We start from the raw sequence: 23,970 nt of genomic DNA, 5'->3' as shown, positions 1-23,970 counted from the left end.
CATATGCCCATCCTGGTCCCAGCACCACTGCCACAGTGGAGGGTGGTGTCAGCAGAGTGAAACTGCAGATCTGCACGTCGTGGACCCACGTCACTTTGACCAATATCCAGCTGCTGCGTTTTGATGGATTGATCACAATCAGCTGTCTCAACCCCCAGCAGACCCAGCAGGTCCAGGAATATCCTCTGCCCTGCCCGTCTTTCTCAGTGAAGTTCACGGCAGCTTTGGACACTGAGGTGTGAGGTGCACGCAGCCCACCCACCCTCCCCTCCATCTGTTCCCTGGGCACCCCCCCCTCCCCAGCCCTCTGAGCCTCCCAGCTTTGGCCTTGCTCTTTTCTCGCCTCACCCTTTGTCCTTCGGACTTGATGCTTGGTCCATTTTCTTACAAACCGTGGTTCTTTCTTTGTTCCGTCACCACGTTGCGTTATGCCACCTCAGGGAAGCAGCCCTGGGACTCTCCCTTCCAGTAAGGCTCCAGGGGGCGTGGTTCTACCCACTATCCCTCTTCCCAATATTCTTTTCTCTCCCCCTCCCCCCAGTTCAACTCCAGGCCTCACCACTTACCAGCTAGGCTGTTTGCAACTTACCTTTCCCATCTGACTCTATTTCTTTTATAAATGGGGTCCTTTTTTGTGAGTCCTTTTCTCACAAGGCTGTTGTGAGATTTCTGGATTATGTTACACCAGGGGCTGTGAGGAGAGGGAGAGGGGAATTCTTGTTTAATGGGCACAAATTTTCAGTTTGGGAAGATGAAACGTTCTGGAGACGGATGGCAGCACATCATTGTAAGTATATTTATATATCCCATCACATCTTGGTGCCCAGATCGTAACTAGATAATTCTAGAAATGGGCAGCCCTCCTCCTATCCGTCCTCCATCTTGGTCTCTGCTCGCAGGTGGTGAAGACCTGTCCCCCACCCCCTTGTCCCAGCCCCACCCTCTTATCAGTCAGTCAGGGGGACTCACAGAGCACTCCGCTTCCCCAGCAGCGGAGGACCGCTCACTGGCTGCCGTCACCATGGCAACTCACTGCCTCCTCCCCCCTCCCCTCACTTTCCAGAGCCGACAGATTTGTGGAGTTCCAGACTTCTCAGGGCTGGGAGGGAAGAAGAAAGAGACTGGGGGAGGGGAGAGAAGCTCCCTTGACTGCAGAGGCAGCCACAGGGTTCAGGTTGGCTTGGAAACCCGATCCCAGCCAGGTATGCAGTGTGGCCTCTGTTGTTCCCGCCTGCTGAGGAAACCTTTTAGGTATCCCTAGGCACTCCTGATTCCCTCTGAGATGGGCCAGCATGGGGCCCGAGGGTGATGGGCTAGTGGCATGTGGCATGCACGGTAGGTAAGCGTGATGTTCAAATAGAAGATTAGTCTCTTCTGCTGTTCTGGCTGGTTCTACCTACGATTACCCCGTAGAACCAGTGGCGATGAGCTTTGCAAATGCCAAAGGCTGTCAGGGGGCGTTCGTTATTCTGGCCGCTCCCAGTGTGGTTGGCCAGAGCGGAGCAGCCTAATGAAAGGTCTCCCCTCCTGAAGTGAAGTGGGGGGCTTGGTGATACATGTCCACATGGGACCTCCTGGAGGACAACACAGGGGCAGTGGGCACGAGATGCCAACCAGTGAGTCCCAGCTGTGGGGTGCAGCCCGGGGGCCAGCGCCAGATCTTGAGAACCTACCTTTTCCCCAGCTCAGCTGCAGAATCAACACATCCACGTCTTATACGTGCAGGACCTGCGACATGCAGATAAATGCTCATTGGTGCTCTTGTAGTTAGGAAAAGTAATTTCGAAGCATGGAATTCGAGGTAACTTTTTTTTTTTTTTTTTTTTTTTTTGCATTACGCGGGCCTCTCACTGTTGTGGCCTCTCCTGTTGTGGAGCACAGGCTCCGGATGCGTAGGCTCGGCAGCCATGGCTCACGGGCCCAGCCGCTCCACGGCATGTGGGATCTTCCCGGACCGGGGCTCGAACCCGTGTCCCCTGCATCGGCAGGCGGACTCTCAACCACTGCGCCACCAGGGAAGCCCCCGAGGTAACTTTTTGTCATGATGTGCGTTCTCAGTCAGTAGGGCTGTGGTGGTAGAAGGCGAGGGTCCGTGAAATTGATGGCGGTTGAACAAACCCTCCTGTAAAAGGGTGAGGGCATGGAACTTGGACTCAGGCTACACAGTGGATGGACCTTCAGGACATTCTGCTGAGTGAAGTAAGCCAGACACAAAAGGACGAATACCGTATGATTCCACCTACATGAGGTAATACATGAGGTAATGAGTTTGCTGGATTAGGCAGATTCATTGAGCCAAAAAAAAGATTAGAGCTTACTGGAGGTTGTGAGGAGAGGGAAAGGGGATTTAGTGTTTAATGGAGACGGAGCTTCAGTTCCGGAAGATGAAAAAATTCCTAAGATGGGGGGCAGGGTGATGGTAGCACAACATTGTGAATGTACTTAATGCCACTGAACGGCACACTTAAAAATGTGAAATGGGACTTCCCTGGTGGCGCAGCGGTTGAGAGTCCGCCTGCCAATGCAGGGAACACAGGTTCGAGCCCTGGTCCAGGAAGTTCCCACATGCTGTGGAGTAACTAAGCCTGTGCACCACAACTACCGAGCCTGCGCTCTAGAGCCCGCAAGCCACAACTACGGAGCCCGCAAGCCACAACTACTGAAGCCCCCGTGCCTAGAGCCCATGCTCTGCAACAAGAGAAGCCACCGCAGTGAGAAGCCTGCGCACCCCAACGAAGAGTTGCCCCCGCTCGCCACAACTAGAGAAAGCCCGTGCTCAGCAATGAAGACCCAACACAGCCATAAATAAATTTATCTTAAAAAATGGTCGAAATGGTAAATTTTATGTTATGTGTATTTTACCACAATAACAAAAATCACTCCCCACAAAAAAGTGGGGAGGCGAGGCTGGTTGGTGGCCAGGTGGCTGGTTGCTCCTGCCGTGGAGGTGTGGGGATGCAGGGCTTCCTCAAGAGGGCTTTGATGGGGAGCCGCGCTCTGCAGGGCTCCATAGACCTCTGCGCCCCTCACTGCCTCACCCTGCCACCTCCAGCCAACTGGCTGAGGGTGGGCAGGCTGAGAGGTTTGTGTCCTGGGCTCCCTGCCCCCCTTTGCTGAAGCCACCATGGATGACCCATCACCTCCCCGTAGGGTTCCATCTCATTTAGGAATCACCAGGGTGGTGATGACCCTCCCCTTCAGTCATGCTCTCCCTTCCTCTGGAAGGTGCAGGTGGGCGTGGTGGGCTGTGAGGACCCACCAGTGCTGGCCAAGTGGCCACAGCAAATGTGTGGGCCATGTGCCAGCCAGGTGACGAGAAGGAACCTGGGACCCCCGTGCCATGCCCACACCAGCTCCAGGGCCCGGGGTGCCTGCAGCCCCTCCTTGCCTTCTGATGCACTGTTCAAACCCACCAGCCCTTCTGACAGAGCTGGAAGCAGACACCAAGCCCTCCAGGGAGCTATTTTTAGGTTTCATCTGTTCTTTCTGATTTCTCCTCTAGATTCCATATTCTCCCACCCCCAGATCCGAAAAAGCTAAAGAATCTGGAAATCACTCATCATCCCCTCTGTCTAGGTGCTCTTTCTTCACTGGGCAGCTCGGTTTGCAAGCTGGGCTCTCACCCTCACCTTCCCGTACCACTCCCTCTTTCTTTCTTCATCCCCACCCTCACCCTCCGGTTCACCAGCTCCGGAGGCAGCACAGAAAGCAAGCTATTTGTCTGACATCATCTTCTACTCCCCGGCCTGCTAAGAGTTACTCACTCAGGCAATCCTTGCTCCGCCAGAGGAGACTGTCCAATTGCCAAGCAACCCACTGTTGGCCAATCACGGAGCTTGGAGGTGATGTCATGGCAAGAGCTGAGCAGTGGTGCTGATGTGGAGAGAAGCCCCGGGTACCACTAATTGAGGGAGTGAAGAAGGAAGCAGCTCACTTCGAACTGGACTGCAGGTAAGTAGAAATAGAATGCAAATTATTTGAGGCTTTTCAGACAAAAGAAAACAAAACCAAAAACAACCCAGCAGCTGCAGAGAGGAGAAGCAAGGAGTCTGGCACCTATTGTGTTGCCTTTCGGTTTCACTCAATCAATTAAACTTTGTCAAATCCTGGTGGAAACGGGGCGAGGTGAAAAGGATGGTGCCTGGCAGAGGGGCGAGGGTGGGCTCCAGGTGTTTCTTCTATTCTGGAGCTCAGGGGACAGAGGATGGGTGGGAATCGCCAGAGTTTCTTTCAGATCGGATGTCCACTGTGAGTTCTTTCTGCATAAAAATGTTTTGTTGCTGAGGCAGAAAGGTTTTGTTCAGAGTCTGGCTTTCCCTGGAGCGGCTCTGGCCCACCAGAGCGCTTTCAAGCTGGAAGCTGCCCTGTGGTTTACATTGCCTTTCTCAGCCACAGCTGTTCTGTCTCCTTTTCCCATTTGCATCATCCTTTGCTTTCTCCTCTGTCTGCACTGGGTTACTTTTTTCTCTTGGTTCTAAGGGTGCGATGAGATCACCATCTCTTCTCGCCCCGCCCCACCCTGAGGTCAACCTGGTCCTCCCTGGGCAGGGATGGCTGGCTGGCTGTAAACCTGCAAACTGCTGGAAACCACACCTGCCACACCCTGGTCCCTGCCTGTGACCCAGCCGCCCACCCCTGGCGCTCAGCCCGCCGCCCTGGCCAGGAGTTTGGGCATTGTCCCCACCTCATCCCCAGGAACCAGGGATTTGACAGCCAGTGGCCAGCTCTGTCCCCACGTGGTGGTGCTGCCTTTGTTTTATTCCTCTTGGAAGGCACGGTCAGGTGTGAAGGAGTCTCATTGTCCTGAAAAGGGCAGGTCTCCAGGACCCTCTTGGGTGGCTCAGAAATATTCAGGCAGCACGTGTCGAAATAGCTTGTGCAGGGACCCCCGTGTCTCAAGACCAAGAGAATAGTGGGGGGGGTTGGGGGGGGACAGCCAGAGGTGGCCTGCAGGAGTCCTGCGGGGTGGGTGGGAGGTTGAGAGGGGATGTGGGGGAATCTGTCTCCACTGAGGCTGAGGCTCCCTCTAGGGGGAGGAAGCCTCTCCCACAGGCAGGGAGTCAGGGTGCGGGGTGGGGGGGGCGGGGGGATGAGATCATCCTTTAGATAAGGAGATAATCATAGCGCTAGAGCCAGCCGTGAGGGGGCAGTGGGGAAAGTTCTGATCCACAGCTCCACAGAGCAGAGCTGGAGTTGCCCGGAGACCCTGCCCCACCCTCTAGGGTCAGCCAGACCCCCTCTCCTCAGCTGGCACCACACCCTCACCTTGCCACTGGGAACTGCTCTTCCGCCCCTCCTTGAAGCCCACTTATCACTGCCAGAGCCAGAGCACCTGTCAGCAGGTCCCGGCCCTTCTGGGATCCCCAGCTTCACCTAGGCTGCTTGGGGAACAGGTTTGAAGTGGGCAAGGATCCTCAACTGCTGGATGGATCTGCCACAGAGCACTGTAGGGAGTGAGTTCCCCATCACTGAAGGCATCCAAGCAGAAGTTGGATGACCACCCAGCAGGGTAGCTGTAGAGGAGATTTCTGTGTTGTGTTGGAGACTGGACTAGATTAGTGTTTTTCAAACTGCAGGTTGAGACCTGTTGGTGGATTGTGAAATCAATTTTGTGGGTTGTGACTGGTATTTTTTTTTAGATAAAATGGGATAAAGTAGAGAAGAAAAAAGTCAAAATGCATCTCATATAGTAATGTTTCCTATACCATTTTTAGTTATATATTCTCAGTTATGTTAAATATAAATATATTATTATGTTTATAAATATATTTAATAATAGTGTTATATTTATAAATAAATATGAATATATTTGTTTATATTTCAGTTATATATATGTGTATGTATATATATGTATATACATATATATACACATATACATATATATGTCAGTATCATGACATATACCTATTGGATCATGATATAAAATGTAGTTCTTCATTGCGGATTTCAGTACGAAAAAGGATTGAGAAACATTGGGCTAAGTAACCTCTAATTACTTTTTCTAACTATAAGACTTTAAGCCTATGGATAACTCTTATTAGAATGTGAAGTTCATTTAAAATTTAAAAAGATTTTTGATTGTGGTAAAATACACATAATGTGAAATTTACCACTTTAGCCATTTTTAAGTGTATAGTTCAGTGATATTAAGTGCTTCACATTGTTGTGCAACCATCACCACCATTCATCTCCAGAACTTTTTCACTTTCCCAAACTGAAACTCTACCCCCGCTAAACAATAACTCACCATTCTTCTCACCCCCGCAGTCCCTGGCTACCCCCATGCTACTTTCTGGCTATGAATCTGACTACTCTAGGTCCCTCATATAAGTGGAATCATAGTGTTTGTCTTTTTGTGACTGGCTTATTTCACTTAGCTGAATGTCCTCAAGTTTCATCCATGTCATAGACTGTGAACTTCTTACAAGGAGAGCTGTTTTGTTCCTAAGTGTCCCATGTACAAAATAAGTGCCCAGAGTCCAAGTGTTGTTTTAAATGGGAAACTGTGTCTCTTTAAGGAGAGACTTTGTTCTAAAGGACCCATCAAAGTCAGAGAAGTCTGGTCTAATATTGTCCCTCTTGAGCAGATTGTTGGACAGACACGTTATTGCTGGTGCAGTAGCGGGAGTGTCTTGCATTTCTTGCTTCCTTATGTATATCTCATCGTGGCTCAATCATAGAAATCCTAGGGCGAAGGGAGATTAGCTGCCTTCTCTCATACAATGAGGCCGCTTTAACCACATTTGCCCTGTGGGACAGAAGCAGGCTGACTGACAAGATTTAAAATAGAGCAATCAAGCCATAAACTGAGATCCAGAGAGCGAGGTCGTGGAACAGGAAACAGGGACATGGCGGAGAAGGAGGGTAAGAGAGAGCTAAAGCCAGCGTGTCTACATGAAACCAACTATAGAGAATGGGAAAATTCAGTTCTTTTGTGTTCTTGATTTGAAACAATTGGATATCTAAAAAGTCAGGAGCATAACCAAAGAAAGGCTTCATTTTTCCTGAACCCCTAAGATCCTCTCTCCAGACCCCCTTGTTATCTTCGTATTATTTCCTACTTACCTGGAGGCTCTCATTTGGAGATCCAGAATTCCCAGAGATTTTGAAATCATGAGTAGGTAGACAGTTTGGGGGGTGGGGTGGGAAGGAGGGTAGAAATTTGGAGGAAAATTCTGAAACACGCAATATGTAATTTTTATAATGCCGTGGAGGGAACCAAACTCTCTCCTTCCCCATCCCCCCCTCCCCTTTTATTTTGGCTTGGGAAATAAACATACATCATGTATAATCTGATTTGCTTATTAAATTAGAACTTGCTATATTTAGAGATGTGATCGTCCTGGAAAAGTTTACTTTTTCTGCTTTTCTTTGGGGAAGAGTAAGGACCAAAGAAAAAAAAATCTCCCCCGACATGTTCAAAAGCATTTTTCAGCGTTTTACATTTTTGGTCCCACAAGGAAGACAGGGAGACACACAGATAAAGGTACACCACCCCTGCCTTCTCACACACACCTATCTTGTTTCCCCAGCAAAGCTCACTGGCCTTTCCCATCAATCCAGACTGATCATTGTGTGTCTACTCTGTTAGGGTCCTGCTGTCCACGGTGGGTGGTGAGAGGCAAGAGGTCAGAACAGAAGGGGCAGGCATCTGGTGGGGTGGCCTAATTTATGACAGGGCACAGGCAACCTGAGGGTTCAGAGAACAAACCAGTGAACGTGAGTACAGAGAAAAGAGCTGAGCGCAGACTCTGGGGTAAAAGACCTGGTGGGGAGGTGGATGGGCAGAGTGCAGAGTTACAGTGGATCATTTGGGTGTAGGTGCCCAGAAATCCAGACCAGGTAGGGAGCAAGGTTCAGACTGAGTATGTGGAAATAGGTGGATAGACGTGGTCTGCTGATGGCCCATACACAACTGGGCTATAGATCTCAGGACAGGTCTGTTTCCTAAACCTGCCACGAAACCAGATATGTATGGACTCAACAAAGATTCCATGAGCCCATCCTGGAAAAAAAACTACTCCAGGGCTTCCCTGTTGGAGCAGTGGTTGAGAGTCCACCTGCCGAGGCAGGGGACACGGGTTCGTGCCCCGGTCTGGGAAGATCCCACATGCCGCGGAGCGGCTGGGCCCGTGAGCCATGGCCGCTGGGCCTGTGCGTCCGGAGCCTGTGCTCCGCAGTGGGAGAGGCCACAACAGTGAGAGGCCCGTGTACCGCAAAAACAAAAACAAAAACAAACAAACAAAAAAACTACTCCAGAAGTAGTCTAGCTAATCAAAAAGTTTTATCAAATTAAAGAACTCAAGTACAAAAAAGACAGGCTATTGATGATGATCACCAGGGAAGAAAACACTAGAATTTAGTCATTGTCTAATGATAATCAACACGTTCATAAAGCTGAATGCAAATGTCAAATATCTTGAGGCTGGGGAATAGATCTATTAAATTCATCATTGTATTTCTCCTTAGCACCTTGCCTAGTGCATATAGTAGGTTCTTCATAAATATTTGTAGAATGAATAATGCAAGAAGGAAATCAATAATGATACTCCAGAACTGAAAATCCAAGTCATTGTGACAAAATCATGTTTGTAGGGAAAGGAAGCAAAAGTATGCTAAAACTCTTATCTCATAAAGAAAATTATTAGATACTGTTTTATTCTTCATGTAATGAAATTTACATGCATACCTCATTTTATTGTGCTTCAGAGATATTGCTTTTTTTTTACACACTGAAGGTTTGTGGCAACCCTGTGTTGTCAGATGATGGATAATTATTATTTAACAATAAAGTGGTTTTTAGACATAATGCTATTGCACATTTAATAGACTACAGGATAGTGTAAACATAACTTTTATATGCACTGGGAAACCAAAAAATTCATGTGACTTGTTTTATTGCAACATTCGCTTTGCTGTGGTGATCTGGAACTGAACCCACTATGTCTCCAAGGTCTGCCTGTAGACATAAATGATTTTAACTTAAAGATAAAAGCAAGATGTAAAACTTACAAAGCACTGGAGAAGAATGAAAGAACAAAGAAATAAGAGTAATATTGCGAAAGAGAAGGGTCTTGCTTTAAGGTAGCTAAATGTTGGGCCAGAAACAAGGCTTTGCTCCTTCTACTTGATCTTGGGAAGGACACTGGACCTCTTGGGCCCTCTGAAAAAGGGTGTGAATGGGAAACGCTAAGGATCTCCATGGCTCCTCCCACTTATGGGCAGAGAGCTTGACCCCTGGAAATGTTCACAAATCTATTGCTTGTTCTCTGCTGATGTGAAAATGATTTAATTTACTACACTTGGTAGATCATGTGTGTGCATTTTAACAGGGACTTTCTGAGGCAATGCCTGACACAAAAGAGAGCTTAATGGTGAGACTGGGCCACCCATGGTTGGGAGGCTGATCTGGCACAGGCAAGCCTTTGTGTGTCCTTCAGCCACATGCCCCAGGCAATCATTCATCTTGCTTACATTTACACTTGGCCTTGTGTCTGAAGAAGTACCATGGAACTCTGATATAAGAAGACTCTGGTTGAAATCCCATCTTTATCATTTTCTACTTATACAACTTTAAGCAAATCAAGTCAGCTACCTGAATTGATCATCTGTAAAATGGGTATATTAGTATCTGTTTGATAGGGTTTGGAGAGAATGAAATGATAAAATATATATGCCAGATTACAACTATGTAAAAATAATAGACATAAAAAGAAAACTAGAAGGAAATGCCAATACCAAAAAGTAAGATGACAGGGATTTGTTTCCTTTTCTCTGTCACATAGGTGTTCTGAAATATGATATTAATATGTTTGTAATTAAAACATTATAGATAAAAGGAATAGATGTATATATATATGCACTTGAAAGTGCCTGGTAAACTGTAAAGCACTACAAAATATTCCTGTTGTGACTTGGAGTTAGATTACAGGGACGTGTTCTATATGTTGATGCTTCCAAGTGCTTTGACCCCAGGACCTCACACAGAGCTGGGTTCCAACACCTTGCACTCCATCCAGCAACCCTGCACAGTAGCCCATGCCCCTGACTTTTACTTCTAATATATTGACTCTTCTGCATCTATTGAATGGAAAATAAAATTAGCCCAGAAAGTGCCATCATTGTGGATTATTTGGGGTTGTCCATTTTGCAGACTTAATTTTCTTCCTCTGGCTTGCCTACAATTAGGAGGGGCTCCTCAGACTTAGGCCACCAGAGCTCTGCATTTGCCAACAGGTGACACCTCCTTATTTCCTGGAAACACCATTTCTAGGAAACGAAGCTGCATTTCTCAGCGTGTTAGGGACTGTCTGGGGCTCCTACCATTTCTTCCCTTTGAAGCCTCGGAAGCAAACCTAACAGGGTGGAGCAGGGTAGTGATCAGACAAGCACCAGTTCCCCAAAGTCAGTTAATGCCAAATGACGGTCAACCCTCAGTATCTGAAGGTTCCACATCCACGGACATGGAGGGCTGACTGTACCACGCCTGGGACTTGAGCATCCATGGATTCTGGTATCCGTGGGGGTCCTGGAACAGATCCCCCGTGGATCTGGAAGGCTGACTATATTCTGCTTTGCCCAGTGTCCATCTGTGAATCTCAATAGTCCCTTCTTGGTCTGTGCTCTAAAATCTACTCTTTCTCCTTGTATGACATGGTCCTTGTTACTGCCGGAGAATTGCCAAAGGCTAAGCAGAAACTTCCAGAGGCTCCAAATTCCCACCCAGGGGACCCATTTCATTCTTTCATTATTGAAAACCCCTGTGGTTATTTTAGGAACTAGCTGAGGGCTTGGCACAGAATTAAATATTCAATAAATATTGTGGAAGGAATGAAAACCACAATCATGAAAAAATAATTTATCTCCTTTTCGTTTTAAAACCCCAAAGAAGACATAAGGCTGCCAATCAGCGTGAAATAACCAGGATACTATATGGACATGATATGTATGGATATGATTCTACGACATTTAAGTAGCTCGTGCAGCTTATTTCCAGTGAATATTATAATTTCAACAGGGCTTTTAAAAAGACTGATAATTGGCATGAAACTAAATAGCCAGCTTCCTGTACTGCTTGTGGCTAAAGCACGTGGGTCAGAACTCAGCGCTTCCACAGCCTGATTCTGTACCAGAGTTCTTTTACTGTCTCTGAACACTCTTGCCAAGGTCCACTCTATTCAAACCATTTAGATGTGCATTAGCTTATTTCCTCTCAAAAACAGTCCACATGAGATGTGATACATCCTGATGGCATTATCTGGGCAGTGTTTGCAGTGACAAATAAAATGCTTGCTCACTTGGGTCGTGTTGGCGGTCAGAGATGCCTCCGGAGGTCAGGCTTGCACACAGTAAAAGGCCATGTGGCATCTGAGAGCTGGATGCTCTTCTCTGTCAGCCACTGGCCACAAGAAGTGAGAGCTATTATTGTAGCGATGATCCTCCGCATCACCATTTCCTCTCTTCCTTTTTATTCAAAAGATGTCAGTGGCTTCCTACTGAATAGAAGATAAAGTACAAACCCTTTCCCTGGTCTGGAGGTCTCTTCCTATTCCTCTTCTAGCAAATGGTCCCAATGAATCCTGCATGCAGCCCAGCGGGCCCTCTCTGTTCCCCAATAAACCTAGTCCACATGCCCAGCACAGTCAAGTTCCAGAGCCATTGCAAAGTTAGAAGCAAGGCAGAATCTATTATAAATTGCCTCATAACCCCATCACATTCCTACCTTTGCCACCTGAAGCTTGAGCCCTTTCACCACTGACTAGGCTGGCTCAATAACTGACAGCACAGGGGCTGGGCTGCCCAGAGAGGCCCTGCTTCTTGACCAACAAGTCTGCACCCATCAGAAATGCGTGGGAGTGAGCACTGGGCGGGGGTCGGGAAGCCACCGTCCTGAGCTCAGGCTCTGGTTCTGTGGTTATCGGCTGAGTGACTGTGATGCATCCACCTTCCGTTGGGGGTCCCTTTGATCTTTGCTATTGCTGGATTCAGTCAGTGTCCTGGTCTTCCTTAGGGGGCAACCCAAGGCCTGGGATTGGCCTCTGCCTTAATAGAAAACTCACAAGGAGCCTCTGGGAGGGCCTGAGGTTTGGCTCAGTAGGGGTTTTACCTGATGATGCTCTGATATCTGATGTGTTGGATAGAATCTCCCACTGATGGGTCTGTCCTTATGGCCTCCCGCCTACTCTAGCTTTTATTGTCTATTAATCTTCACCTGCCTCCCTGAACTCCTGGCATTCTGTCTTCTCTGACCTCGGCAATAACACCTGTTATTGTCCTTCTCTGGCAGTCCCCGGAGTCCTCAGGCAGTCAGGCTGAGTGCTGGGGAGGGGGTGTGACTGGTCCCACCCAGTGTTGATGCCACAGGTTAAATACAGATAAAGTCAGGGTCTCTGCTGTGGCTGTCACCACCCAGGGACTCAGGACCCCTTTGCATTGCTGGGCCTTCCAGAAGAGTCTTGCCCTCCTCCTATCCCGTTATAGCCTTTCTCAGAATGTTCCTGCGCATCTTGAGTGCAATAGAAATGATGTGACTATTGGCATGAGCAATTATCAGGGCACCTGTATGCACAGGTACACATACACAGATTATTTTGAGGAACAAATCAGACCACATGTAAACACTGGGAGCTGAGATGCAATGAACGAATCATGGATTTGAACCCTGGCTCTGTCACTTATTGAGTGTATTAGTTTCCTGCGGCCGCTGTAACAAATTATCACAAACTTAAAGGCTTAAATCAACAACAAATCCTTCTCTCGAAGTTCTGGTGTCCGAAGTCCAAACATGAAGGTGTCAGCAGGGCCTCACTCCCCCAAAAACTCTAGGGGAGGGTCCTTCCTGTTTCTGCCAGCTTCCAGTGCTCCAGGCATTCCTTGGCTTGTGGCAGCTTCACTCCAACCTCTGTCTCCATCTTTACATGGTCTTCTTCTCTCTGTGTATCTCTCCCCTGCATGTTTCTTAGAAGGACACTTGTCATTGGATTTAGGTGCCACCCAGATAATACAGAATGATCTTGTCTTGAGATCCTTAACTCACTTAAATCTGCAAAGACCCTTTCCAAAGAAAGTCACATTCCCAGATTGCAGGGATTAGGACGTGGACATACCTTACTGGGGGACACCATTCAACCCATTACACTGAGTGACCCTGGAAATGCCACTTAGCCTCTCTGAGCCACAATTGGCACCTGTATAAAACAGGGATAGTAATTCCTACATCACAAGGTCACGATGAAAAAGTGAAATCATTTGTCACATAGTAGATGCTCTATAAATACACATGCTTAATGATGCAGATTCCAGCCCTGTGAAGCTGAGAGATCTCAGTTGCAAATCCCTTGGCCATGCATACCTCTTCTCATCTTTTTTTTTTTTTTAAATCTTCTTTTTTTTTAAATTTATTTAACCTTATTTTTTGGTCACAGTGCACGGCCTGTGAGATCTTAGTTCACCAACCAGGGATCAAATCAATGCCCCCTGCATTGGAAGCGTGGAGTCTTAACCACTGGACTACCAGGGAAGTCCCCTCTGCCCATCTTTAGGATGTCTCCTCTTCCCTGCTCCGTCTTCCTTCTCTGTCTCTCTGACCTGTGTTCTCTACTTGATTCCTCCTACACCTAAAACTCCTAGCATAACATCTTCCACTGACGTGTAGAGAGCACTTAATACATATTTTTCATTTAATCATATCCTGAGGCTAGACTGTTTTTCCCCGAGTCCCCAGGACCATGGAGGAGACAACAGTTAGCATCCAGTCCTTCCACTGGCCACAAGAGAAGAGCTTATAAGTCAGAAGACCTGGATCCTAGAGCCAGCTCTACACCAACCAGCTGTGTGACCTTAGCTAAGAGTCTTAACATCTCAGAGCCCCAGGTTCTTTATGAAAAGCAAAGCTGATGATGCCTGTCTTAACAGCCCAGCCCAGCCTCCTGCAAAGATCAACTGGGATAATGTAGGCGACCAGAACTGTAATCAGTAAAGTGCTCCATGAGTGTAGGGTCTTAATGATCATTTCCAGCTCAAGCCAAAGGGCGAGGTCCCTGACTCCAGGTACCCACGCCTACAGAAAAAGCCCAGCTCAGTGCCCTTCTTTCTCAGGGTGCCTCCTCTGCCTCCTCTTTCCTATTTGGACCCCCCACACACACACCTCTTCTGATTCATTACCCAGGTTAAGGTCCAAGGCCGTGCCCTCTCCTGGCAACAGCTCACTCCCTCTGCCAGTCGCCCCATCAATCAGCCTGGACATGAATGGGAGATGGTGTGGAACAGAGCTCATGACCAGGACTGTTGTATCCAGGCACTTAGCCCGCATCCCTGTTTGGGGACTTGCTGGTACTGCCAGGATCAACTTGACTCCGAGGATAGAGGCCCATTGTGCTGCATCGGGAGGGGCAGGACAGGGGCCTCTGGCTCCAAAGCACAAGGAGAAGAACACAGAGATGCTGCAGGGAATAGAGCCCTGCAAGGCCAGTTGACCTGGTTTCAAATCTCTGCACTTTCACTTTTTAGCTGCGTGACCCTGAGCAAGCCACACAAACCCTCTGAGCCTCCGTTTCCTCACCTGCATATGGGGACCACAGTCCTTACCTGTAGGGCTGGTGAGGACTCGGAAGCAGGTGTGTGGTACCCGGTAGCGACCTTGTTGTAAAAAGCAGGGGAAAAGGAACTAATATTTATGAAACGTTCCCTCTTGCTGGACACTTTTCTCGTTTAATTTGTACAACTCTGTGCAGAATTAAGATGGGGCGAGCAAGGTTAGGCATGTGAAGTAACCAGTAACATCTACGAAAGAGATGAAGTCTGTGTCTGACTCCACACTGGCCCAGCCCCACAGCCAGAGCTGAGTCTGCTGCCCCCATCAGCTCCCCTGCCCATCCCCAGCCAGGACAGACCCTGGTCCCCAGAGGGAAAACACCTCGGTAAGCAGGGAAAGGGCTTCTCAGTTGGTCTCAGAGTCCCTCTGGCTCATGGAGCGGCAGGCAGGGAAGCTGTGGGCTCGTGCCACCCTCTGCTGGCACAGCGACCGCTGAGAGTGGCTGTGTTTGTCGGGGCTCTCCAGAGAAGCGGACCAATAGGATACACATAGAAAGAGATTTATTATGAAGGATTGGCTCATGCCATTATGGAGGCTGAGAAGTCTCACGATCAGAGCTGGCTGCCAGCTGGAGGCCCAGGAAGGCCAGGGGTGGAATCCTAGTCCAAATCTGAAGGCCAGAGGACCAGGAGCTCCCATGCCTGAGGCCAGGAGAAGACAGATGTCCCAGCTCAAGCACACAGGGAAAATTCTCCCTTTCTCTGTCTTTTTGTTTTACTCCCTCAGTGGATTTGGTGATGCCCACCCACACTGGGGAGGGTCATCTTCTTTACTCTATCACGCAAACGCTCATCTCTTCCAGAGACAACCTCACAGATGCACCCAAGGATGACGTTGACCAGCTATCTGGGCATCTTTCAGCCCAGTTGAGTTGACACGAAAATTAACCATCACAGCGGCCAAGGATCAAGTGGTCCCCATGACGCCCACTCACTGCTGGCTATTCCTCACTCCATCAGCTAGTAGCTTTCAGTAGATTCCTGTCACCTCCTGTCCCCCCAGACACTCCCCAATCTGCTCCCTCCCTGCCTCTCCTGTTTCGCCTCCTTCACACTTTCTGTTCCGGCATCAATCAGCTTGAGACCCCATAGACACCGGGCTTTCTCAGCCCGACTCTGGCATGTGCTGTTCCCCCGGCTGTTCCCTGCCATCTCCTGCTTCATTTCGACTCATCATTCAGCAGTTCCAGTGCTGTTAACATCAGAGGGCCTTTCCTAGCTCCCCAGGCCTTGTGCTGAGTCTGGAGCCCTGTCTCTGAGCTCCCACGGTAATCCTGAATGCGGATTTCCATATCTGCACGAATCATATAATGATTACATTATTCCTTAGTATTTGTTTCTTCTCATAGTCCAGGGTTGTCTTAAAGGGGGTCAAGCAGTGCTTAGAACACTGGTTCAGAGCAGGCAGGGGGCAAGAGAGTGAGGGGGAACTGAAGAGGTATCTTGACATCCTCTGTCCAATGTCAGAATGCTCTGGGCAAGAAGGTCTGGGCTGGGTGTAGGGAGGAATTCAGGACACAGAGTTATTTTGCAAATACCTCCCAGGCGATTCTGACTTAGGCTTTGTTTCTCACCTTAACCTTTCCTTTGGACCAGGCCACTGAGCTGCACAGGGAGACAGATCAACATCCATTGGTACATTCAGTTTGGGGAAACCCATGTTTGAGACTCAGGGGGTCTTGTGATTGGGAAACCAATTATGAAATGATAAACTTCTCAATTATGAAATGTTCCAAGTTCAGTGCTTGGAAACTGAACTTGACTGAGTGACGTGGGAGAGTGGGGTCGGTGTTTGGGGAAGGGAGAATCAGCCTGGAGGTGGGGGCAGATGAGGTACCTTCTGGGATTTCCTCCCCAGTTGTGTAAAGACCTTCCTTATGAGGATAACTTGTCAGCTAAAACGATCTGCTTTTCGGATTTGTGACAGTGTCCTGAGCTGGTGGCAGACCTACCCTGACTTTCACTAGGACTCACCTCTCACATTCCAGAAAACATGACCCTCGCCGGTAGGTACAAAAACTTTTTACATAATGGGGCACTACAGCATAGGGTATTTCTGTACTTGCATAGATGTACTTACATGTGCATAGAAAAGATAAAAGGCTGACAGGAAATACACCTAAGGGTAAAAGAGGTTCTCTTTGGACGAGGGGTGGGATCACAGCTGAGCTCTTCTTCCTTTTACTCATCTGCACTTGTTTTTAAAAAAGTCTTTACAATGCCCATGTATTATTTTTGCAGTTAATCCTGTTTTCAATTTGTAAAAGGAAATGAGGGGAAGTTCAGGCCCGTAGGGCTGGGGGAGGGGCCGACAGGAGCACACACCAGGGCCCAGAGGAGGTGGGTTGGACTGGACCCAACAAATCAACTCTAGAGAACTCCCTGGTGGTCCGGTGGCTAAGACTCGGCGCTTGCACTGCTGAGGGCCTGGGTTCGATCCCTAGCCAGGAAACTAAGATCCCACAAGCTGTGCGACATGGCAAAAAAAAAAACCAAAACAGATATCAGCTCTAACTTGTGACCTCGCAGTTTCCAAATCTTCCCCAAACACTGAGAGACCAAATGGGGGTGGGGGGGCCCCTCCAGCCCTCATGGACACCAGCCCCACTGGCTTTGACCCCTGCCCTGGGATGGTCAGGGAAAGCTCACAGCCTGACCTTGTCACCCAGGGAGAGGCAGGACCACAGGGATGGTAGTGGCCTCTTTACCTCCAGGGAAGCCCTGCCCAGTACTTTGAGAATGGAGTGTGGGTTCCTCAGTCCTGGAGCAAAAGGAACAGAATATCCTGGGCACGTATGGGGACATAGAAATGGAGGTCCAGGGTGCCGGTGGGGGCGAGGGTACTGGTGCTTGGGGTCCATACCTGCAGGCATTTTGCATTCAGTACCACAAAGGGAGATGATGTGCTGGAGAGAAGATGGGGGCCTCTGGGTGCCCTGGAAGGCACAGGGGGACGGAAGTGGGTCCAAATCACACACAGGGATCCTGAACAGAGCTGCTCAGGGTAAAAGGGGCTGGGTCTCCAGCCAAGGGGTGGATGGATTTGGGTGGTTTGGGTGCCTCTGTGGAGCTCGGTGACCCCCCGCTGCTCAGACACCCACACTTGCATGGGTGCTGGCTTCTGAGTCTAGGAAGGGGGTCGCCCTCTTCACCTGACGGGTGTTTCCACAGCCTACAAAGAGAAGATGAAGGAACTCCCGCTGGTGTCCTTGTTCTGCTCCTGTTTCCTGGCAGACCCCCTGAATAAGTCATCCTATAAATATGAAGGTACGTGAGGGTCACAGTTGGAAGGGTAAGGACGGAAGCTTCCTGTAGCTTGCATCCAGGAGGCCAGCACCTCCACCGCAGTTTCCTGAAAATCTCCCCCCTACATCGCATTCTCTTTCCCAGAGCCAGTAAAATCACCACAGCTGATTCTGAGGGTCTAAGTCCCACACGAAGGTGGGCGTGGGGCTGCGGCTTGGGGGACCAGACAGCAGCTGGGGGTCTGAGTCAGACCCTCTGCAGAGTGCCCTCGATCTCAGGTTTTGTTCACGCGTGTAACAGATGGGTGCCATGGAGGACACAGAGGCCGAGTAGACAAGGGATCTGCCCTCGGGGACACCTAGCCTAAAAGGGGGACAGTCATGGTGTAAATGAGCCGCCCACAGGCTTCCTCAGTAAAGGGTCGAGAATGCTCTGAGCAGGTCCAGGTGTGGCAAGGGACTTCCGCTCTTCAGCCACCCAAGGAGGCTCTGGCATCGCTATGCCACCTGAGCCCTGTGACAGGTCCCAGGACACTGGCAGGGAGCACTGAATGGCCACGTCCTGATTGGAGGTGGTGGTCAGGGCATAGGTCACCTCTTAGTTTCCTGGGGCTTCAAAGGAAAGGATGGGTTTGGTCTGGAAATGACAGGTGGGAGTGCTTGGGTCACCTGAGATTGTTTTTTCTGTTTAGGCTGGTGTGGGAGAGAGTGTAGGAGAAAAGATGAAAGCCAGCGGAGAGACAGTACTGACTGGAGAGAAAGAAGAGAGCAGGGTAGGACGGGGCAGGGGGAGAGGCGTCCGAAGCCTGAGCCATAGGATCGGTAGTGGGGCGAGGAGTGGACGGGAGGTGGGTGATAAGTAAACGCCTCAGTGTGTGCCAATATAAGCAAGAGCTCAGCCACTGGAGGAACCTTGTCAGAAGCAGAGGCAAAGCCAGTTGCTACAGCCATTATGAGAAATCCCTTATCCTGGGGCCCCTGCTCGCAGAGTCTGAGACCTTCCTGTGGCTACCAACTCCTTCAGCCCCAACAGAGCCCAGCGACGTTCGGTGCCATGTTTAGGACAGACCCAGAACCCTGGTCATTAGTCTGCCTTGGGGACCCCAGACCTCCCATGTATGTGTGCATGTGTGCATGCTTTAGGGGGGGCCCCATATGGTCTTCAGGGGGTGAGCAGCCCCTTTTCTGCTCTCTGCAGCAGACACGGTGGACCTGAACTGGTGTGTCATTTCCGACATGGAAGTCATCGAGCTGAACAAATGCACCTCTGGCCAGTCCTTTGAAGTCATCCTGAAGCCCCCCTCCTTTGATGGGGTGCCCGAGTTCAATGCCTCCCTCCCCAGGAGGCGAGACCCATCGCTGGAAGAAATCCAGAAGAAACTGGAAGCAGCTGAGGAGCGAAGGAAGGTCGGTGCTGTCCCTTTTTCCCCCTCTGTCTGAGCATGAGGGGGAGGATGTTGAGGAAGACAGGTGGTGGCTCTGAGCGGGGGGTCAGGTCACCACCAACCTATAGATATTTAGGCAGCTCTTCCAGGTACTGGGCAGAGAATGAGACACCGTTGAGGGAAACAAAGAAGTAAAAGCCCCAGGTCTCTAGGAGTTTGGTTAGGAGGATAAGTCACTGAATTACATAACTCCCAGAGGTGACCTTATCGTGACAAGGTAAGACATTGACCAACTCTAAGGATTTAGGGAAAGGCTAGACAATTAAGGAAAGGGGTCCTTAATTGGGGGAGGGAGGAAGAAGGTCATGGCATGGTATACCTTCACCCCTTGGTGTGCCTTCCTTGCTTTCTATGGATTCTTATGGCCCAACTCTTATGCCATTTCTGCGTAAGCTTTCCTTCATCTTTGAAGCTGAAAATTATCACCCTTGAATTCCTAGAGCAGTTCTTTTCTATCTCTCAAGGCATATGTCGCATGCTAGCCTGGGTTAGAGTTATTTATACATCCTTGTCTCTAGTAGACTTTTTTCTTTCCCAAGTTGCTGGAATAGTGCCTGGTACTTAGTATCTGGTCACTCCCTATTTGTGAATGAATGAATGAATGAATGAATTATGGCAACGAGAAAAAGAGGACTGAGGGTCCAGTGGGAGAATCCAGGAAGTGTCCTTGCTTCCTGCCAATGGGCCAGGCAACCAGGCTCAGGGAGGCGTGTGTTCTGAGTGTGGAGCTCTTAAGTCATGATGCTAAAAACACACCCTGGCATGCTCACCTTCAAGGGCCTCTTTCTCCCTCCATGCTCCACTAGTACCAGGAAGCTGAGCTTCTGAAGCACCTGGCAGAGAAGCGAGAACATGAGCGGGAGGTGATCCAAAAAGCCATTGAGGAAAACAACAACTTCATCAAGATGGCAAAGGAGAAACTGGCTCAGAAGATGGAGTCCAATAAGGAGAACCGGGAGGCCCACCTTGCCGCCATGTTGGAACGGCTGCAAGAGAAGGTAAGTGGTCTTGGATCAGAGAGGAGACTCTTGGGACCTGTTCTTCCTTCCACGGCAAGTATAATGGACACGCAGATCATTTCAGGAAGCAGGCAGCCTCAGGCAAGAATTCTGTTAGGCTAGATCCTTAGAGAGTTCCAAGGGATGATTGGGGAAGTCACAGGCAAGAAAAATGAACCGAGCTTTGGAATTCCTTGGGTGACATGCTGCCCAGCTACACAATCAAAATTTCTTATTGTCTGAGAGAGATCAGACCTCTTATCTTCTAGAGAAAGCCTGCCTAATGCAGGGGAGTAGGGATGAACAAGCAGTTATACATTCCTGGCTTCATCCTTGAATGGACCGATTCAACTTAATGAAAGATGCTGACCTGAGCTCTTGGTTCTAAGCTAAGGGCATGATGAGCTGAGTTGCCCACTGAGCAGGAAACACAATCCTCTCCAAATCCCTTGATATGGACTGAGTGAGTCACTGGTCTTTCCAATATTCTGCCTTTTGTCAATAAACCAAATGGTGTCACCTGAATATGAGAAACGTGAGAGACTGGGGTTGGTCCCACGTGTCAGTGGAATAACAGCCCGTTCTGCTGAGAACATGCTGGCCTCGTTTCCTGAGTCCCAAGGCTGCCCCAGTTTCTCCTGCGGCTCCTGGGAGAGCTCCAGCTCTGTGTTTTATTTCCAGGCGCCGCCTGCTGCGCGGTGACTCCCGGGACCCGATCGGTGGCCTCGTCCCATGGTGAGCTGCGTGGTCCCCGCTCCTTTCTGCCCAACCACCTAGAGTCTCAGGCCCTTGGCAAAGCTACTAGAAAGATCTGGTTTCTTCACAGGGGATCTGGATGTTGTGTAGGTCCTGCAGCTGGCCAGCATGTGGCAGGTCCTCCGCTCTCTTTCTCCATCCTTCTAGGGGCAGCAAGGCCTCCATCAAGTATCACATGGGAGGGAAGTGTTCTGGGTCTGATTTCAGGCTTCCCCAGTTATTGAGGGATGGGTAGGAGCAAACTCTTGAAGGAAAAAAAAAATCTGGGATTGGATTAGGATGGGGCATGGGTTCTTAGGCTAAACCCAAGAGAAATATTGAGGCTAGAGGCATGATATGGGATTTGAAAAACTGCAGAACACTTTTATTTCGTCCTACCCCTATCCCCACAATGAGGTAAGCAGGATGGGTGTTATCCTTATTTTACTGATGAGGAAACCATGTTAGAGAAGGTCAAATGACTTGTCCAGGGTCACACAGCCACTAAGCAGTGGAGCTGCGACTACAGCCCAGTTCTTTGGATATGAGGCCAGGTGGCTCTTTTTTTTTTTCTTTCTTTCTTTTTTTTAAAATTTGGCCATGCCATGTGGCACGTGGGATCTTAGTTCCCCGACCAGGTATCAAACCCATAGCCCCTGCATTAGAAGCACGGAATCTTAACCACTGGACCACCAGGGAAGTCCCAGGTGGCTCTTTCAATGCTTGTTTCAGGGAGACCAGCCCACAATCATCCTGCCAGCCTTTTGTCAGACAGGGAGCCACTGGAGGCCAAGGAAAGGGAGTCCAGAAACCTAGGGCTCTGTTCAGTGAGCTCACTTGGGAATAGAGGTAGATTCTGAGCTGGAGAGATTGGGAAGGTCCACAGTCTGGAGGAAGTGCTCTGGAAGTGAGATAAGCCTTAAAGAAGCAAAATGTCCGAGCAGACATTTGGGTGAGCATCACTCCCCTGGAAGCTTGACCACTCTTCACCTTTGCCCAACGGTGAAGGCAGGAGGTGGGATGAGAGACAGGTGTGTGCTCTGCCCCAGGCCAGGGACACCTACAACGATGTCCTTTTGTCAGTACTTGTGTGAATCACTGGCCATCTGCACCAGACTCACTTGGTGTAAAGTTTAAAACTGCAGATACTTGGACCCTACTCCAGACCTACCAATCCCGTCTCTCTAGGGATGGTGCCTGAGGACCTCAGTTTAACAAGCTTCTCAGGTCATGCTGATGAACAGCAAGGTTGAGAACCACTGCCTTAGATGCACCACTCCCCACACTTTCCCCAGGGACGTGGAAAGTTCTAGGACCTCTCCAGGGACAGATCCGTAGTTTAAGGTATATCCTGGGACCCTGGGCTGCCTCAGTGGGTCTCCCCCAGGCTGATCCATACCTGGATGTGATGATATCTGGGTGGATGCCAGGCTCTGGCAGAGACAGGATTTATTGAGCACCTACTATGCACAAGGTGCCATATGAGGAACTGAGAGATACAAAGAGGAAAAGGCGTGCTCCCTGCCCACAAGGAGGACCCAGATGTCTTCACCATGAGCAGGGATGTAAGGTAGACCGAGATAAGCCCTAGAAGTGAACACTAAAATCACAGAATTCTAGAGGTAAAAGAGCTTCCCATCCATGCCCTTCCCTTTTAATACCAGAGAACTGAGCCTGACGGGTGAAGTGAGCTGGTCAAAGTCACACAGCTGATGGGCGTTTGAAGTCAGATCTATCATTTGGTTTGATGCTGCTGGGACACAAAAGAGGATTCTTTTACCACGCTTACAAAAAAAGCCACTTTGTGGAGCTGGACATTTCCAGAAGTTCTTTAGTCGATGTGCACTTTACAAGCCCTCAGCTTTCGTCAGGGGGCTTAAGACAACCCTCACTAAGGAGATGGACAGGGAACACAAGGGCAGTCCGGTTGCCTGTGTGCAGGGGCCACCTGCAGTGAGTTCTACCTGGTCTTCCGGCACAAGCTACATGGAGCCACTCCTTACGTTAAGTCAAGCAGTGTAATCAATGCAGACCCCAGACGGCCAGGTAAGGGCGGTGGAGACTGGTGGTCCCTGCCAGGTGGGTTCCCCCAGGGAGGCTGTGTCTAGTCAACGAGCATCCAGGGGCCCCACCAGCAGGCTCGCTCACCTGCCACATTCTGCCCCTTCTCAGGACGCCTTTGCAGACCCTGCTCGTCACTTCCTGTGGTGGCCAGTGGTGGCCACACTCTTTGCTTTGGCTCGCCTGCCCCTCGGCCTCCCTTTCTCCTGGGGAAGCCCGTGTGACCTGTCCTTTTCCCTCCCTTCCTTCCCAGGACAAGCACGCGGAGGAGGTGCGGAAAAACAAAGAGCTGAAGGAGGAGGCCTCCCGGTAAAGCCCCGAGGCACAGAAGTTTCCAGAACGGCCGGACAGCTCCAGCGGCTCCGCAGTTCCCGAGGCAGCCTCGCCCGCCGCTGGCTGCTCTCCCAGCACTGGGGTTTGGGGGGAGGGGGGTGGCCAGGGGCGTTTCCTCTGCTTTTGGTGTTTGTACGTGTTAAGAATTGACCTGTGAAGCCATCCTATTTGTTTCAGGGGAACAATGATGGGGTGGGAGAGGGGAGAAAAGGAGCGAGGTTTGGAAAGGGAGATGGAGGACTCGTGGGCATTTGCTACCCAGCCCAGGACAAGTCCTCGGCTTTTCTGCACAGTGCGCATCCGGGCACCGCCTTGAGGGAAGTTAACATCAGGCGGTAGAATTCCGAGGGAAGGGCGGAGTCCTGGGTGGAGCGAGGGCTGCAGGGCGTGGCCAGAGACGCCAGCAGGAGGTGGGGTGGGGGGGCCCTGCGGCTGGGGGATGAGGTCTGAGTGTGTGTGTGCGCGCGTGCGTGTGTGTGTGCGTGTGTGTGTTTTAACCATCATCTTTTGATCATCATGACCAATAATGAAACATTTACTCCAAGTCTCCGGTTTTTTATT

General features: G+C 49.8%; 1 protein-coding gene across 5 annotated transcripts; it reads left to right on the top strand.

Moving 5' to 3' along the window:
- Nucleotides 1-17,768: 17,768 nt before the first annotated feature.
- On the top strand, nucleotides 17,769-23,389 carry STMN4 (stathmin 4; the record flags this gene model as incomplete). 5 transcript variants are annotated; one of them, XM_082620752.1, is made up of 5 exons in its annotated part: nucleotides 17,769-17,859; nucleotides 18,530-18,610; nucleotides 19,036-19,244; nucleotides 20,089-20,280; nucleotides 23,330-23,389. In XM_082620752.1, the coding sequence occupies exons 1-5, from the start codon at nucleotides 17,778-17,780 to the stop codon at nucleotides 23,387-23,389; spliced, it is 624 nt and encodes a 207-aa protein (XP_082476878.1). In that variant the 5' UTR covers nucleotides 17,769-17,777. The 5 variants fall into 5 exon arrangements, with proteins under 5 accessions (XP_082476878.1, XP_082476877.1, XP_082476881.1 ...); XM_082620751.1 differs by having other exon boundaries at nucleotides 19,015-19,244; XM_082620755.1 differs by lacking the exon at nucleotides 18,530-18,610 and having other exon boundaries at nucleotides 19,039-19,244.
- Between the last annotated feature and the right edge of the window lie 581 nt (nucleotides 23,390-23,970).

Source organism: Mesoplodon mirus, assembly GCF_964341445.2.
Source record: "Mesoplodon mirus genome assembly, chromosome: 1".
NCBI lineage: Eukaryota > Metazoa > Chordata > Mammalia > Artiodactyla > Ziphiidae > Mesoplodon > Mesoplodon mirus.
The sequence above is the reverse complement of the archived record's forward strand: the minus strand, read 5'-3'. Positions and strand labels throughout refer to the sequence as shown.